A 15,896-nucleotide genomic window follows, 5' to 3' on the forward strand; every position below is an offset into this window, starting at 1 on the left:
CATCGGGAAGTAACATGATCTAAAGAAAAACAACTTTATCCTCCTGACGTGTTATCCAAAGCAATTGCCACTCAGGGGTCAGAGACCCTTCATTTGTGTCCTTGCAACCTGCAAGTGGGCATCTCAAGCCATTTACCATGAACAATGAAGTAAAAAATAAATGTCTACTTCTATGTCAGGAAAAGAAGTTGAGGTTAGCTAAACACATTTTGGCTAACACTGACCTAATACTTTTTCTGCCTGGGGGTCTACCTTGGCCAACTAAGTCAAGATAAACAGCATTACCCTGCATCTATACAAGAGAAGAGTTTGAGGTTAGGTCAGGGTCAGCTAAAACATGTTAATTAACCCCAATCTCTTTTCCTAATGTAGACGTATCCACTGTAAAATATACAAGCCTACTGTAATCTGGAGTGTTGAATGAAAAATAGTAAGATATTTGATTAAATGTGGGGTTTAGTGGTGAGTGTAGAAGGCTTCTCTCTGTTTAACGTATTCAACCTGAAAAATGTTTCTTTAAGCACATATACACTGCATTCTAATCCTTTTCCTTCCAAAATTAACAGGGAAAAATAGCTCCATGAACAATGATGTGAACTCCACACTGTGAAAGACATTCATCTATACAGCGTGAAGAGATTGTGCATGTGGTCTGGATACTGCCTACTCATTTTTCCAACGCTAATAGGCATTGAAGGCAGGACCTCATTCGGATAAAAGAAAATATAACAGTGACAAAGAAACTTCTCCATTTAATAATGAAATAAATAGGACAAAAGTAAAAATAGTCAAAAATTTAATACATGTGCTATACCTTTAAATTACGGAAATAAAGCTATCACAAGATGTCACTAAAATGAAGAGAATAAAGAAAAGGTGTCACAATATTCTACAGATTGACAACCAAGAACAACCTTCTGTTCCTTATAGTAAGGGAGATATTGCTGGGAAGTTTATACAGTGGAGACCACTTAATTAGAGCCCAGAAGTACTGAACAGCAATTCATTATGCTGACCAGGGTTTGTCTCTCAAATCAGGTCTGCATTTCAAAGGGATTTTATCAGAGAATTAAAATGAACAGAGCTGCCTCTATGCACTCACCAAATCCCAAGCTCTGTATTTCAACAAAATCCAAGCAGTCTGAATGTTATAATTTATGAGCATGGGCTAAAGCCTTTTTACTTAAGATACACAAGCATCCTGGAATCCAGCAGCTTGCAAAGTTAGCACGTAAGAGAGCTTGGTATTTCAACAGTAAATCCTATGTGAGTCTATGCTCGTCACGTGAGATCACCACAGAAAGTTTTGAAATGGAAACTTGGAATTAGGTTTATGAGTGGCATCATTACTTCACTGTGGCACTGACCTTTACTTAGCTACTGTTCCCTTTGCATTAGAATATAAATCAAAGCACAGGGGTTAGGGAGTTATTTCTTTAGCTGTCAACAATTTAAGGGTGCTCCACACCAAGATAAATTCTAATTTGAAAGGCAGATGCACACTGCAACATTTTTGCTAGCAGATACACTCTTAAACCAGGCTTTTCATTTAAGTGGACTGAACTGTAAATTTTGAATTGCAAACATAATATAGCCAGTTATATTGTATAAGGTTTTTTAAAAAACAAAATCTTACAAAAACACAATGATAGGTTAAATAAATAAAAACATCAGTTAAAAATACAACACACTTACAGTTTCTTCTGTGCAATTATGTACCAATATGAAAAATATTACTTTCATCTCTGTCCATTTGCATGGTTCTGTCTCCTGGAACCCACTAAATGTAATACTGAGAACAAAAATAAAGAAAAGTGATTTGCTGACAAATCAGTGCTCTGAGGCTATTAAAAAAGCTCACACCAGAATTTGTCGTTTCCCTTGCAACACAGCAGTGACCCAGTTTAGCTTAAAGAAAAAAAAAAAAAATCAAACATTGGTAATAATGTTAATATATAAAATATTAGTTCAAAAACTCTAGAATGACCTTCTTAGCAGAAATGGAGTGTGTACATTAGGGCTTACAACATACAGCACATCTGAAGGCAAATTCAGAGAATGCTGAAAGGCTCACTGCACATTAGCTATGGCAAGGAAATACCGCAGCTTTAAAATAAGCTGCACAAATAGTCATCTCTCTTTCTCTTTCACATGAAAGTGTGTAAAAAGCAAATCAGCAAATAAACTCTAAAATAGATTTATACCAAAAATCCTCTTTTTTTTTTTTCCTTTTAACATTGAGTTTACAGCTTCTGTCCATTTTTCTGCACTATTTTTTGAGTTTCCTTCAAGAAAAGTCAAAGTTGTGTTTTGTGGCCATGAACAAGTTCGCAATATGATGTATTAGCAGAAAGAACCTTTGCATACTAATAACATTTGTTCCTTGTTGCTTTTTTTTAAGTGTCTGCGGTGAGACAGATCAGATGTCTATTCCTTTGACGAGGGAAGCCTCCAGTGTAATGTTGAACTCCTGCAAGGTCTGCAACACTCGAATCAAGGAATTAACAAGGGTATGATCCTTAATCAATGCTATATCCTCGTACATCTGTGCTGTGATTGGACAGTCTGCAAGCAAGGCGATCCAATGGTGTAAGAGGTGGTCTCTGAGAAAGTCAGATTTCAGAATTTGAAAACAAAAACAAAAACCAAGTTAATGTCTCATTTTTAATGAAATGATTTTTAATCTTTTAAAGAAATCTACCACTTTCTCCAGATAAACTGGGGAAGGAGGAATAATACATGACAACTTTGTAAGTAGAGAGTACTATAATCTAGGGCAGAAGTGTCCAACCTTCTCAGCCTGAAGGTCAAGCATATTATTTCAAGGGTAAGAAGCCACAATACTTATGGACAGATTTGCTTGGCAGCTCCTCCTTTGCACCACACAGACAGTGCAAAGGAAGCAGAACCCACTCACAAGTCACCTGCTGGGGAATCCCCAGTTGGCATAGGGCTGGCTTCTACACCTCCCTCCCCACAATGGTTCCAGTGGGCAGAGGAGAGGGAGTTGCTGCTCTGACCTGTCCTGACGCAGATATTCAGGGAGCCCTAACTGGCTGTTCGATCTCAGCTTCCCCCCAACACACCCGCTGCACGCCCACTCTCCTGGGTGGCTGTGTAGGAAAGGGGAGCAGTCCTTTGCAAGGCACTCCCCTACGCTTAAGCAGAGCCAACCGAGCTCCCAACCTGTTCTCCTGGCTTGATTGCTCATTGTTTTGGTTTTTCACACTGTACCAATTTTCCAAAATCTCAGATCTTTCCAATTTTGGGTTCCCCCTGAGACTTGAGGCTAATTGAGATTCTGTTGTATGTGAGTGTCCAGTTTTATTAAACACCACCTTCTATCTGAAAATCTCAAAGAACTTTGCAAACATTAGTCCATCTTCGCGGCACAAGCAGCCTTGTGACTTCATCTCATCCCCTTCAAACCTTACGTATATGATTCAAAATGTTCCCCTATACCTGGCTCCAAGGCACACCAGCATCTGAAACTTGCCATCCTTCCCAATGTTTCTAGGAGTGTTGTTGATAGCAGTGACAAAGCGACAAAAACTCCTGGCTCTAGTCTGCCAGTTCTCCTCTGGGACTATTTCATTCTGATCAAGGGTCTCATAATGCGTTTGTGCTTTTTCTTGAAAGAAAAGGAAAGATGGGTGATGGTGGAGTTTGATCAATGGAAATGCCAATAGCCATAAATATGCTATGCAATAGTGGTTAGAATGGAGACAGGGCCGGCTCTAGGTTTTTTGCCGCCCCAAGCAAAAAAATGTTTGGCTGCCCCCAGTCCCAGCCCTGGGCTCCTCGCCGCACCCCCCTGCTGCCCCATCCCTGGGCTCTCCCCACCCACCCACACCCCCTGCCGCCCCAGCTCTGGGCTCCCTCATTCCCCCTCACCATTGCCCCACACACACACCTCCTGCCGCCCCAGCCCTGGGCTCTCTCCCCCCCTCCCCCACCTGCACCCTCCTTCCGCTGCAGCCCTGGGTCACTGGTAACTCGCTCTCACAGCAGGTCATTCAGCATGAATTTTGGATGTGCACAGAACACAGACAGGATTGGTTCCCATATGGTTACAGAACTGCAGTAAAGTGGAACAATTTTCAGCTTGTGTGATTGGAGGATATCTGGATGCATATTATAAGACTGTCCTACATAAATGAGGAAAAGTTGAGGTGCCTTTATTATTCTTTTCTTCCACTCTTTCTTTCTATGGGGAATTTGCCAATGCAATATCACTGTCTTCCTTTTAAACAAACAAACAAACACTGTTGAAAATAGCAATTCCAGTCCTAATAACCACTGGGTAGCATTTCTTGCTCAATTTTATCCTACTTTTTCTACAGCAGTTACAGTGGATCAGTATATTTGGTTTGGGAGAAATGAAGTAACAGCTGCCCAAACTGAGCTTGAGCACTCCTGAATTTTGAGGTGTTCAAATCTGGAAGGCAGGTGCTGGGGGGGCGGAGGGGGCTGTGGCTCCGCAGGGGAGCACGGCAGCATGTATGCAGCAGTGTGTCTGGTGCTGCGCGGAGCCAGACATGCTGGTCTGAGTGGCACAGTAAGAGGACTGGGGGGTTGGATGGGGCAGAGGTTCGGGGGGGGGGGCAGTCAGGGGCAGGGAGAAGGGGGGGGTTAGATGGGTCAGGGGTTGGGGGGGCAGTCAGGGGACAGGCAGCGGTTGGATAGGCATGGGAGTCCCGGGGATTTGTCAGGGGACAGGTAGGGGGTGGGATCCTAGGGGGGAAGTTGGGGTGGTCTCAGGGAGGGGGCAGTTGGGGACAAGGAGAAGGGAGGCTTAGATAGGAGGTGGGATCCTGGGGGCAGTTAGGGGCAGGGGTCCCAGGAGTGGGTGATCAGGGGACAGGGAGAAAGGGGGTTGGATGGGTTGGGGTTTCTGTGGGGGGCAGTCAGAGGGGGTGGATGGTGGCAGGGTGGGGCTACCCTCCCTCCCTGTGGAGTGTCCTATTTTTTGAATGTTAAAATATGGTATCCCTACCCTACACAGCGCAGCTCTCCATTCATAGCAGGCTGCAGCATGAGGTCTCAGCATCCCCACTCCCTCCCCCTCTTTTCTGTTGGTAGTGGCCAAGGGAATGCTGGGAAATGTAGTTCTTTCCCTGCTCTAGAGCTGGCTCTATAGGCAGGGAGCTAACCAAGGAACTACAGCTCCCAGGGACCCTGTTGGTTCTCAGCTCCCATGCTGGATCCCTGCCGCCCCTGCAAATGGGCTGCCCCAAGCACGTGCTTGCTTTGCTGGTGCCTAGAGCCGCTCCTGAATGGAGATCAGGGAGGCAGCACTACTGGGTTCTATTCCTGCAAGACAGTAAACTTAACTTCAATATACTTCACTATAATGGCTACAACAAATGTGTATGCTGAAGTTATATGAACATTTGTAAAGCAATTTAAGACCCTCAGCTGACAGGCGCTATGTAAGTAGGTATAAGAATGGTCTCGTAGCTGGGACACTGGATTAGGACTCAGGATACCTGGGTTCAATTTCCATTTCAGCCACAGGCCTCCTGTGTGATTTTGGATAAATTATTTATTCTACCCTATGCCTCAGTTCCCTGTCTGTAAAATGGGGATAATACTTTCCTACCTCACAGGAGTGGAGAGAGGATTAACATCTATTAAAGATTGTGAGGCAATCAGATACTTTGGTGGTGAGGGCTATGTAAATACCTAGAAAGAACTATGAAGTGCTATTTAAGTGACTCACTTTTTAAAAGACTTTACGAATTTGAGAGTACAGATATCATTGTGTGTAGTTTCTAGGGTTTGTATTAAGAAGGCTCAGCAGAACTTTGCTTTGCATTATATCTTTCACACTGCTCTATTAAAAATAACATATGGCTACCAGACCCAAGCTTCCAACTACACTAAACTCCTCCTCCTCATTACCAATTCATTCTAACACCATGTAGTTAGGAAATATTCAAAATGCTTAACGCCACCACCACCACCCTGCCCCTCCAGAATGTTAGAGTGCAATACATTTGTTATATGATAATGCCAGTGTTAATATCTGTAGAACACAGATATATTCTCTTTTCACCTTCAGGGAAGAAGGAACACTCACTGCATTGCATCAGCTCCTTAGCTGGTATAAATCGGCAGAGCTCCAGTGAATTTAATGGAAGTACGCCATTCACACCAGCTGAGAATCTGGCATACAAAGTGGTGATGACACTACAGAAGGCAGATATATGTACTTTACAGCAACACTCTGCTGTATGTTTTCCTCACACTTACCTAGAAAGTCCCAAATAAAGACATTTTTGAAGAGCCTGGGTGATTTAAATCCATGCTGAAACACCTGCTCAAGAGCTGAAACGAGTCCACTTTCGCCACACAGCAACAGAGTGAGACTGCCTCTCTGCCAAGGACATATGGAAACAAACAAACATTATCTTTTCAGTTTTCCAGTTTGTATATAGAAAAGTAATGATGTGTGTTATTATGGCCAACATTTTTTTAATAATAATAATCAAGCCTCATGGGAAGACATAAGGGCTACAGCACAAGTTAGACGAGTGTAGTATTCTGTGCTGCTGACATGCCTATCTGCATGCTCCAAACTGTATAAGTGAGAACTATTAAGCCATCCCCCACTCCCACCCCCATTTTGGAAAATATAAAGCAACTGATGGCTCATTCTTAGGGGCTCTTCATCAAATGCTTCACTCTTGTCTCATAGTGAATAACTAAGACATGAGAAGATTTATACAGCCACATTAAAAAACATACAGGACACTTGAGAGCCAAACAGATGAATCCTAGACAGAATTTGGCTCTTATTGTGGGTTCATCTACCAGGATGATGGGCATGGACCAAGAACATACAATAGTACAGTTAGCAGCAAAAGTGATGTACTTGGAGGTGTGCAATTCCAGGTTATAGACTCATAAGCATCAGAAAAGTAACAGAGGAGTAGCTAGCAAAAGAAAGTCTCACCTCCTTTTCTGGTTTGTGGAAATGCTTGACAATGCCATTCACTGCTTCACCAATAGCTTCCTGTATCTGACCTGTGTTTAACTCTGTGAAAAATAAGAAACCATGTTCATTTACTTCATAAAGGTTTGAGGTGATACCTGTAGACCAGGGCTGAGGCACGTTCCTAGGGCAGGGTGAGAGAACAGTCATTATCTGTGTTGTACCTTGGATTTGTGGTGCTGGATTGCCAGCACTTTTTCACACTGATATAAAGTTTAATTTTTTCTTTTTCTTTTTAAAGTTGAAGGTGTAGACCTAAACTGACTGTGATGTTTCAATCCAAAAATAGTATGGACATAGTTTTACACTTAGTTATGCAGATTTTCAGATTAGGATTAGAAGCAAAAGAAAAAATATATTTCGGGCTGTATGGGTGTGTGTGTGCACCAAATATATGCATTTTCGAACAGGGGGAGTATTGCTATAAATCAGGGTGAGCTCGAGAAGAAAAGTGAAACAAGAAGGTATGCCAGGAATGACATGACAAGACAAGCCAGAAAACCTTTAACAGAAAATCTTTGCATGTAACCAGACATAATTTGCAGTCTATACGCATGGGAGACCCAGGAGAGAGTTGAAGGTAAATCTCTGTGGGCATGTCTACACTGCAATAAAAAACCTATGGCTGGCCCGTGTCAGCTGACTCAGGCTAAGGGGCTATTTAACTGCAGTGTAGATATTCAGGCTCACGCTGCAGCCCAGGCTCTAGGGCCCTGCGAGGTGAGAAGGTCCCAGAGCCAAGCGTCTACACCACAAGTATCACAGCCGCTTAGCCCGAGCCCTGAGTCAGCTGTCACGGGTCAGCCACAGGTGTCTAATTGCAGAGTAGACATACTCTATGTCTCAATCATTGCCTCCATTCCACAGTCAATCAGAAAAGGACACAGAAGGCACAAAAATAATGCAGTAGATTCATTTTTGGGAGGGGCCTTTACTGGCAACAGATAATTACAAACAATGGAGCATGTCTCTTCTGACTTACTTGGTTTATTATTTGGCGATATCGTGACAAATCTTCTGATCATACTTGGTGACTGCTGCAGTGGTGGGGTTCTGCACTGCCTTTCATCTGCCTCGGTATGTGAAGTTAGTAACTCTCCCACCAGGATCCTCTCTAAACTGCCGTCATCCATCCCCTTTCCAAGCCACCTCCCACATGGAAACCTAAAGACATAAAAGCTTAGAATTGGGGACTGCAAATACTCTGGCTTCTGGATATCCTGACTGACTTCAAAAATTATTTTACTTTCTTATTGACACAGCGGCAAACAAATCAATTCTATTTATTTTTGGCTCTTTCAGCCAGCAGAGGGAGCACAAGTTAAATAGCCTTATTCCAGATTTGTGCTGTACATGGTAATAGATGACGCAGATACACAAAGTAAAAGAAGTAGCAGCCTTCCTGTCTTCTGCTCCATACAAGGATATTTGGTTTCGGAGGGTTTCTCCCACCTTCTCCCCTCCACTCCCCCCCATATCAGCATGGTAGCAATCAGGTGATACTTTTAACTTCCAACATTGGAAGCAGCTCTGTTAAATCTGGATGCGATAGTCAGAAAGAAGATAGCACATTGGTTCGCTGCTCAATTGCTTATGTAACCTAACATGTTAAACACTTAAGCTCTTATATGGTCACATGGCTTCTTTGAAGCATCTATGAATACTTTCACAGCAGGCTACCTACAAACAACTCTGTATACCAGAGTTTCCAAATCACTGACCAATCCACTGAAATTCAGATATTCGGTAGCCCAGACACCAGGAAGCTCTATGTTTCAAGCCAACTTGGCTCAAATCAAACAAGCTCAATTAGGAAAGCAAACCAGTATCCAAAAACAGAATCCTACCCCTTTGCTTCATGACAAACAAGCTGACATTGTGAATAGAAAGGATTTACAGCTGTCTTCTCACTGACAGAAGGCTGTCATAGCTTATATAAGCAAGAGATAGTGCACCAAATCACACTGCAAACAACATGCATCATATCTGCAGTAAGAATTATCAAACTCCTCTTACCCTTCTCACTCAGCACATATATAAAGGTTTAATGCTCAAACCCACTTTCATTCTGACATGTTCCCAAAATCAGAGTTCCTCTGATAATTTCATAGAGCTTTTCAGACCTGTGCATGTATTGGTGCACATTATCTGTACTTGATAAGCAGTAAGTTCTAACTGGCTATTTGTTTGGTCTCAAGGCAGTTTCCTTTTGAGATGCTTACCCCTCCCTCTAGGTCTGCACCTGTCTTATTTGTTTGGGTGGCTAAATATGAACCATCTGTAAATGAAACTCAGTTTATTTTCCTAAAAATCTTAATCCTGCTCAATACCAGGAATCAAGTGACCCTCCAACCCCTTGGGCATCAGCACCTGAAGATGCAGAGTCTGAGAAGAGGAGCACTGATGAACAGCCAATCTGTTATGCTAACTCCCTGCAAAAATTCTACTTACCCAATTTAAAATGCCAGGATGATACTTACTTGTAAGTATGCCCTGTTATTTCGTTTCTGACCATAACATATTCCACTAGCCACTTGGCGTACAGCCCTGAATTATCATGTCCTATTTGTACTGTGGTAAGTTTTCCCAGGTTCTGGCACTGCAAATTAAACAAGTTATCTGTTACAGTGAAACAAACAGAAATTGACATTTGCTGAGACAGTGTAGTCCAGGGGAGAGGGTGCTGGGAGGGGAGTCAGGAAACCTGGGTTCTAATCCCTGCTCTGCCACTGACCTGCTATGTGACCCTGGGCAAATCCCTTTAACTCTCCATGCCTCTGGTTCTCCTTTGTCTTGTCTATTTGGACCATAAGATCTTTGGGCAGGGACTGTCAATTAATGTGTTTGTACAGCATTTAGTACAAGTGTACAGAGATCTCTGTTGGGGTTCCTAGGTACTATTGCACTAAAGATAACGATATCAAAGAATAATGCCCTATTAACACCTATACACCGTGGAGTCTACCATGACAAAAAAAGAACAGGAAACTCACATGACTTTCTTAAAGCTTTTTCCTTTTGGTCAGTGGCAGGATCTGGAAAAGGTAAGCTTTGCTTCCCCATTTACAATATTGTGGGAACCTGCAACCTCCACAACCTTTTAGAAATGTTTGGTACTAAAATCAGACAGGATATTAGGTACCTTGATATTTGGAGGAAATAAGGTTTGCTCACTAAACACAAAGAGAACTAATCTAAAAAAAAAGAACTGACAAGTCACCAGGAAACTTACCCTACAGATGAAAAAGAAGCCACAATGTAGGGAGGTGGTGACGTAGAAGTCTTATGACAAAATTAATATAAAGCCAGAAGTCTCACCCTCCTCACCTAAGCTTATTTTACCAATCATTCTGCTCTGCATATTGCTTAAATACAGGTGTAGTTTGATGGGTACAGGCATAGATAATATTTGTGACTATGACACTGATGAAACATTACAAAAAATATGAATTTAAATTGAACAAAGAATGTTTTGCCAACAAAATATTTCCTTGGATCAATAATACGAACCTCAAATGTCATCTCCAATATATTCCTGGGAATCTGTAGGACTCCTGTTTCACTCAACTCTCCTGAGATACAGATCCAAGGGTTGGCAGTGAACATTGAGCCACCAAGTTTCTTGCTAGGAACAATCAATATATGGTATGGGATCACTGCAAATACAAGAAGCAACTCACTTAAAAGAATACCCTCCAAAAAGAATAATCATGTAAAATAATAAGTTAAGCCTTTTATGTTACACTATTTTTTCCTCTTTATGTTTAAAATAATTTAATCTGTTATCAAATGCAGGGCCGACTCTAGCGTTTATGCCGCCCCAAGCAGAAAAAAAAAAAAAAAAAGCTGCGATTGCAAGCAGCGGCAGCTCTACCACTGCTTCATTCTACGGAGGCAATTCGGCGGCAGGTCCTTCGCTCCGAGAGGGAGTGACGGCCCCGCTGCCGAATTGCCGCCGAACGGCCGGACGTACCGCCCCCCTCTTCATTGGCTGCCCCAGGCACCCGTTTGCTACGCTGGTGCCTGGAGCCGGCCCTGATCAAATGCCAAAGAATTGAATGGCAACTTTAGAAGCACATAAAAATATTTGTACATACTGAGTGATCAGGAATATGCAACTGATGCTAACATAAATGCTGCAGTATATTAAAAGTAGAGTTGATGACAAACATCATTAAAAAAAAAAAAGAGTAAAAATATACTTCAAATAATGTCTTCGCATTTATTTAGTCCTTTTTCATCTGGAGATCTTAAAAATCACATCACTAAGATGGTTACTGTCCCCATTTTACATTCAGGAAAACGAAGGCACCCAGGTTAAATGACTTGCCAATGGTTATGCAGGGAGTCTGCAGGAGAACTGGGATTAAAAGCCAGTTGTTTTATCTAGCTCTGTGCCTACATTTTTGTTATATAAACACACATGCACTCAGAGCAGGCTTTGCCACGTGCCCTAATTCAGACCGACATACTCAATCACACACTGAAACTTCAACTTGTTAGGCTCGTTTGTTGCCAATATTTACTGCAACAAAGCTATTACATTTTAAGATGATAAAAGCTGTAGATGTCCAATTCTAGATAATATGTACTATAGCATTGTACACCTGGCTGTACCACATATTGCATTAATCTGAACGTAAAAAGTGAAAAAAAAATTCAAGGACCAAGTAATAAACTATTAATAAAAAATTGGTGTGACATTAAGTTTGGGCATCAAGCATTTATTGTCTTAGCATTTCACGTATGAGCAGAGAAGCTGGGTTATGGCTCCTCTGACTCAAGAACACTGATAAAATTAAAGTATTACTCAACTGCCTCATGTCATGGTGTAGAACTCTAATGCATGGCCCCTATTTACCAAACTGCTTTTATACAGCATTCAATTATGTGAATGGTCCCTGTGTTCTTTGGCAATTTACATTGTTTTGTAATGTATAAATGGCTTATTGTGAAGGCTGTTCAGCTGAAGCAATTGATATATTTCTCTCTCTCTCTCTCTCTCTCTCTCTCTCTCAGCATCACCTCATCTGACAGTGACCTCAAGAAAACATTTGGTGCTAGATTTTTAAAAGCTTGGTGCCCATGACCTTTAAAACTCTTCTCCTTTTCATTTCCCCCCTCGATGTATTGTTAGTTGCAGAGTTAGTGATAGCTTAGCAGTATCCAGAACAAGAGCTTAGTGTTGGACATTATTTCTCCTTAGTAAGTTCTGTTGTACTGACACATTTTTCATCTAAAACAAAACAAATTATGTCCCTCAGCCAATGATTTGGCTAAATGAGGTTGCTCTGCAATTCTTCATTTATAGGGCAGTGATATTCAGTTCACACTATAAAGTGAGAATTGAGCAACATTATTGATAGCTTTATTAGTTTCATGTTTCACACAGGCAACTCCTATTGATCATAGTGCTCACACACAGAGTAAAACAAACCCCTTAGCTATAGAAGGATAGGTATTACCACCTCCCAAGAATGATATTTAAAATGACAGTGACATAGTGGTATATATCTGGATGTGAATAGGAAATTAATGCAACTCTGTGAAAGAACATATCAAAACTGCTTAGAAACTTGCATAAGGAGAAGCAACTAAAAGCTGAAAAGAGCAGCACTACAGGGAAAACAGGTACTTACAGATTGTTGTGAAAACATTGGTAAAGCAAAAATAATCAACGGCATTAAATGACAGGAGATGATAGAGGAACTGTTCTTTCTCATCATCACAGCGGAGAAAGGCATAACGCTTGTAGAGTTTTCTGACAAAACAAAAATAATCTATGACAGTAACAAGATCCTTTCAGTCGTATGTTTTCTATTATATTAGGTAAACTGTGAAGAATATGCAAGCAATTACAAATGACAAGAAGTATGGGTGCTGACAGCATTTAAATCAGCCAAGACAAGTAGGCATCCTGCAAGTCCGTACGTTCTGGAATGTGTCATTTCAGTTTGTTGTGCTATTCTCAACCCCTTTTGCCAGCTTAGAGAGCTGCAGAAAATTCAGAGTACCACCACACCTCTGAACTTAATTTAGGATACGGTTCCTTAGGGTACGTCTTCACTACCTGCCATATCGGCGGGTAGCAATCGATTTATCCGGGATCGATATATCATGTCTCATTAAGACGCGATATATCGATCCCCGAACGCGCTCACCGTCGACTCCGGAACTCCACCAGAGTGAGCAGCGGTAGCGCAGTCGACGAGGGAGCCGCGGCCGTCGATCCCGCACCATGTAGACCCCAGGTAATTCGATCCAAGGTACTTCGACTTCAGCTACGCTATTCGCGTAGCTGAAGTTGCGTATCTTGGATCGATCCCCCTCCCCCTCCCCCCCAGTGTAGACCAGCCCTCTGGATAAAATATCTCACTGTGTATATGCAGAAGGGGATTTTATCTTTTGGAGTAAGATCCTCACCCTTGCTCTGGCCCATTTATGCTGTATAAAAAGGCTGGATTGAGGTAAAGCAGCCTTAAAAGCCCCATATCCAGCCAGGGGAGGATCCTGCTGGGGCAAGCCCAGTAGAAGACAGCTGTAAGATTGTTCCCTGAGTAGGCAGCATTGTCGATGGGGCCACAGCACTGCAGAGATTCTGGGCCACTATGGTGCGGCCCAGAGAGGCTGCTGCTGTAATTGAGGCTACATCTGTACTGTGACCTGGAGGTGTAGTTTCCAGCTCAAGGAGACATGCCCACGCTAGGTTTGATTGAGCTGGCATGCTAAAAAGAGAAGCATAGCTGCTGCGGCACAAGGAGCTTGCTGCCCAAGTACGATCTTGTTCAAGACCCTAGGTATGTATTCAGGGCATCTAGCCCCTCCAGCCATTCATGCCACTGCGGCTACACTTCTATTTTTAGCATGCTAGCTCAATCAGAGCAAGAGCAGGAATGTCTCCGCAAGCTGAAAATAATACCTTCCAGCTCCAGTTTAGATATACCCTTACACAGGTCCCCAGGGCTGTTTAAGTAGTTCCTGGAGCATCCCAAGATTGGTAGTTTAGAGAAGCCAATCCCTCTACAGAGGAATCAAATGTAGACAAAGGAAAGCAATTGTGTATAGTTATTAGCATTATTTATTCGCTAAACACCACCTTGTGCCTGGACACGGTACAGGCCCCAAAAGGAAAACTTACAATCTCTATCTTTACTAATCAAAATCCAGGTTGGAACAAACCCTGGCCTGATATTATTCACTAGTACAGAGAAGTAATCATTATTTTTGTTAGGTTGATGCAGCTGCAGCAAAAAAGCCACAGAACAGACTCGGTCACTTTCTATTTATTGATTAAAATATTATTTGTATAGATGACTACACAATATACAGTTAAAAGAGACATCCAGAAATGAAGAGCAATTAAGCAAAAAAACTTCTCTCTTCTACAGTATCGCAACTAAAGAAGTCAGCATTAATGAATATCCACAAAAGAGGAGCATGCAAAGATACATCAGCCCAATTAAGGACATAAGAATATTTAAACAGAATAGATGTACGATCAGTATAAAATTTCTATCGCAACCAAGTATATTATGGACAGGTTGTTCCTTCTAGGCAGACCTCCTGACAATCTGCCTCAATCTCAGAGAGTACATAGGAAAAGCTGACAAGTGGATCACAGGCCAAAAATTTACAAAACAAATCAATAATTAACATACAACACCCTCATTTATATAACAACCAAACCACAGAAAATGTTTCACTGGAAATAAAGCTCCACAGTTTTAAATCAACTGAACTAGCCCTTAGCCACAAGAGCAGTAGACCTATGAGCACCTAGCGGGTCAATGAGTCCATGTTTCACTTGTATAACTTGAATTGTGTGTTTAGACAGCCTATCCAAGAGGCTAAATGTCATTGGGGACGTCTGCCTGTCTGTATTTTACCTTTCGAAAATTTCTGATGGTGTTTCAACCAACTTCTGAACATTTTTATTCTTCATTTATTCAGAATGGACACACTTTAGTTTCCTGATCGCTTTAAGAGTATTGGTAACACAACTCTCGCTCCCTATTAGTTTTCATATACTATTACATTAGCCACTTTCACTGTATTGGTATAATTCCAATCACTAAGTTATCTCAACACTCAAGATTTACAACTCTGAGCCCATTTTCAAAAGGAAGGTGCTTCAATAGTTCCAGCTCCTACGTTTGAATATACAATTCAGCCTTTAGTCCTGTAAAACAGGAACACACTGGTATCAGCATCCAGAAGCACGTTTGAAATTTAGGCTCACCAGTGTCTTTGGAATTCTCTTACTTTCATTGTCTACCATTCTGGTTTGTGAATAGAGTGAACCCACAGAATTTCCTGGAATTGGTAGAAATTACTACAATGACCTGGACTGATTTTTCATTCTGGATTAATGTGGACATAAAGCTTCTTCCATATTTTAAAAAATGGCCTTAGAGATCTGAATCATTTTGCACGACCTTCCATTGCAATAAAGAATAGTGAGTAGGCTGATCCTAAGCTAACTGGCCAATTCCTGATCCAGGACTGTTTCCATTTTATAGGCCTCACTTTTTGTTAAGCAGCAGCAGATAAAAATTGCCACTGGTGTGCAGTTATTATTACAAGGACGGTAAGGAAATGTAGCCAGGGGCTTTCCCCACCATCCTCATGACGTTCCTTTTCCAGACTGAATATGTGTCTCAGTATGTCTGCCACATATGGCAAAACCTAGGGTGACCATCTGACCCATTTTTAAAGGGACAGTCCTGTTTTTTGGGACTTTTTCTTATATAGGCGCCTATCACCCCCAACTCCTGTCCCATTTTTTCACAGTTGCTATCTGGTAACCCTAGCAAAATCCATTCCCTTAATATTGCCAACTACTGTAGTTGCCTTGGAAAATGCATTGGAGAATGAGACACATTGCATGGTTATGTTTAAT

The 15,896-nt window shown here is 41.8% G+C and overlaps 1 protein-coding gene across 2 annotated transcripts in view; it reads right to left on the bottom strand.

Annotated features, from left to right (window-relative positions):
* Positions 1–783: 783 nt before the first annotated feature.
* DENND5A (DENN domain containing 5A) overlaps positions 784–15,896 on the bottom strand; it is a 101,142-nt gene continuing 86,029 nt past the window's right edge. For both annotated transcript variants that reach the window (XM_024196315.1, XM_024196306.1), the window contains 8 exons: positions 12,637–12,758; positions 10,508–10,653; positions 9,478–9,596; positions 7,980–8,161; positions 6,959–7,041; positions 6,256–6,379; positions 3,463–3,631; positions 784–2,603 (listed from right to left, as the gene is read on the bottom strand). In XM_024196315.1, the coding sequence (XP_024052083.1) occupies positions 2,420–2,603; positions 3,463–3,631; positions 6,256–6,379; positions 6,959–7,041; positions 7,980–8,161; positions 9,478–9,596; positions 10,508–10,653; positions 12,637–12,758 (1,129 nt within the window). In that variant the 3' untranslated portion in view covers positions 784–2,419. The remainder of the gene's footprint in view (positions 2,604–3,462; positions 3,632–6,255; positions 6,380–6,958; positions 7,042–7,979; positions 8,162–9,477; positions 9,597–10,507; positions 10,654–12,636; positions 12,759–15,896) is intronic.

Source organism: Terrapene carolina, unplaced genomic scaffold, assembly GCF_002925995.2.
Source record: "Terrapene carolina triunguis isolate 2854851 unplaced genomic scaffold, T_m_triunguis-2.0 Scaffold96, whole genome shotgun sequence".
NCBI classification, from domain to species: domain Eukaryota; kingdom Metazoa; phylum Chordata; order Testudines; family Emydidae; genus Terrapene; species Terrapene triunguis.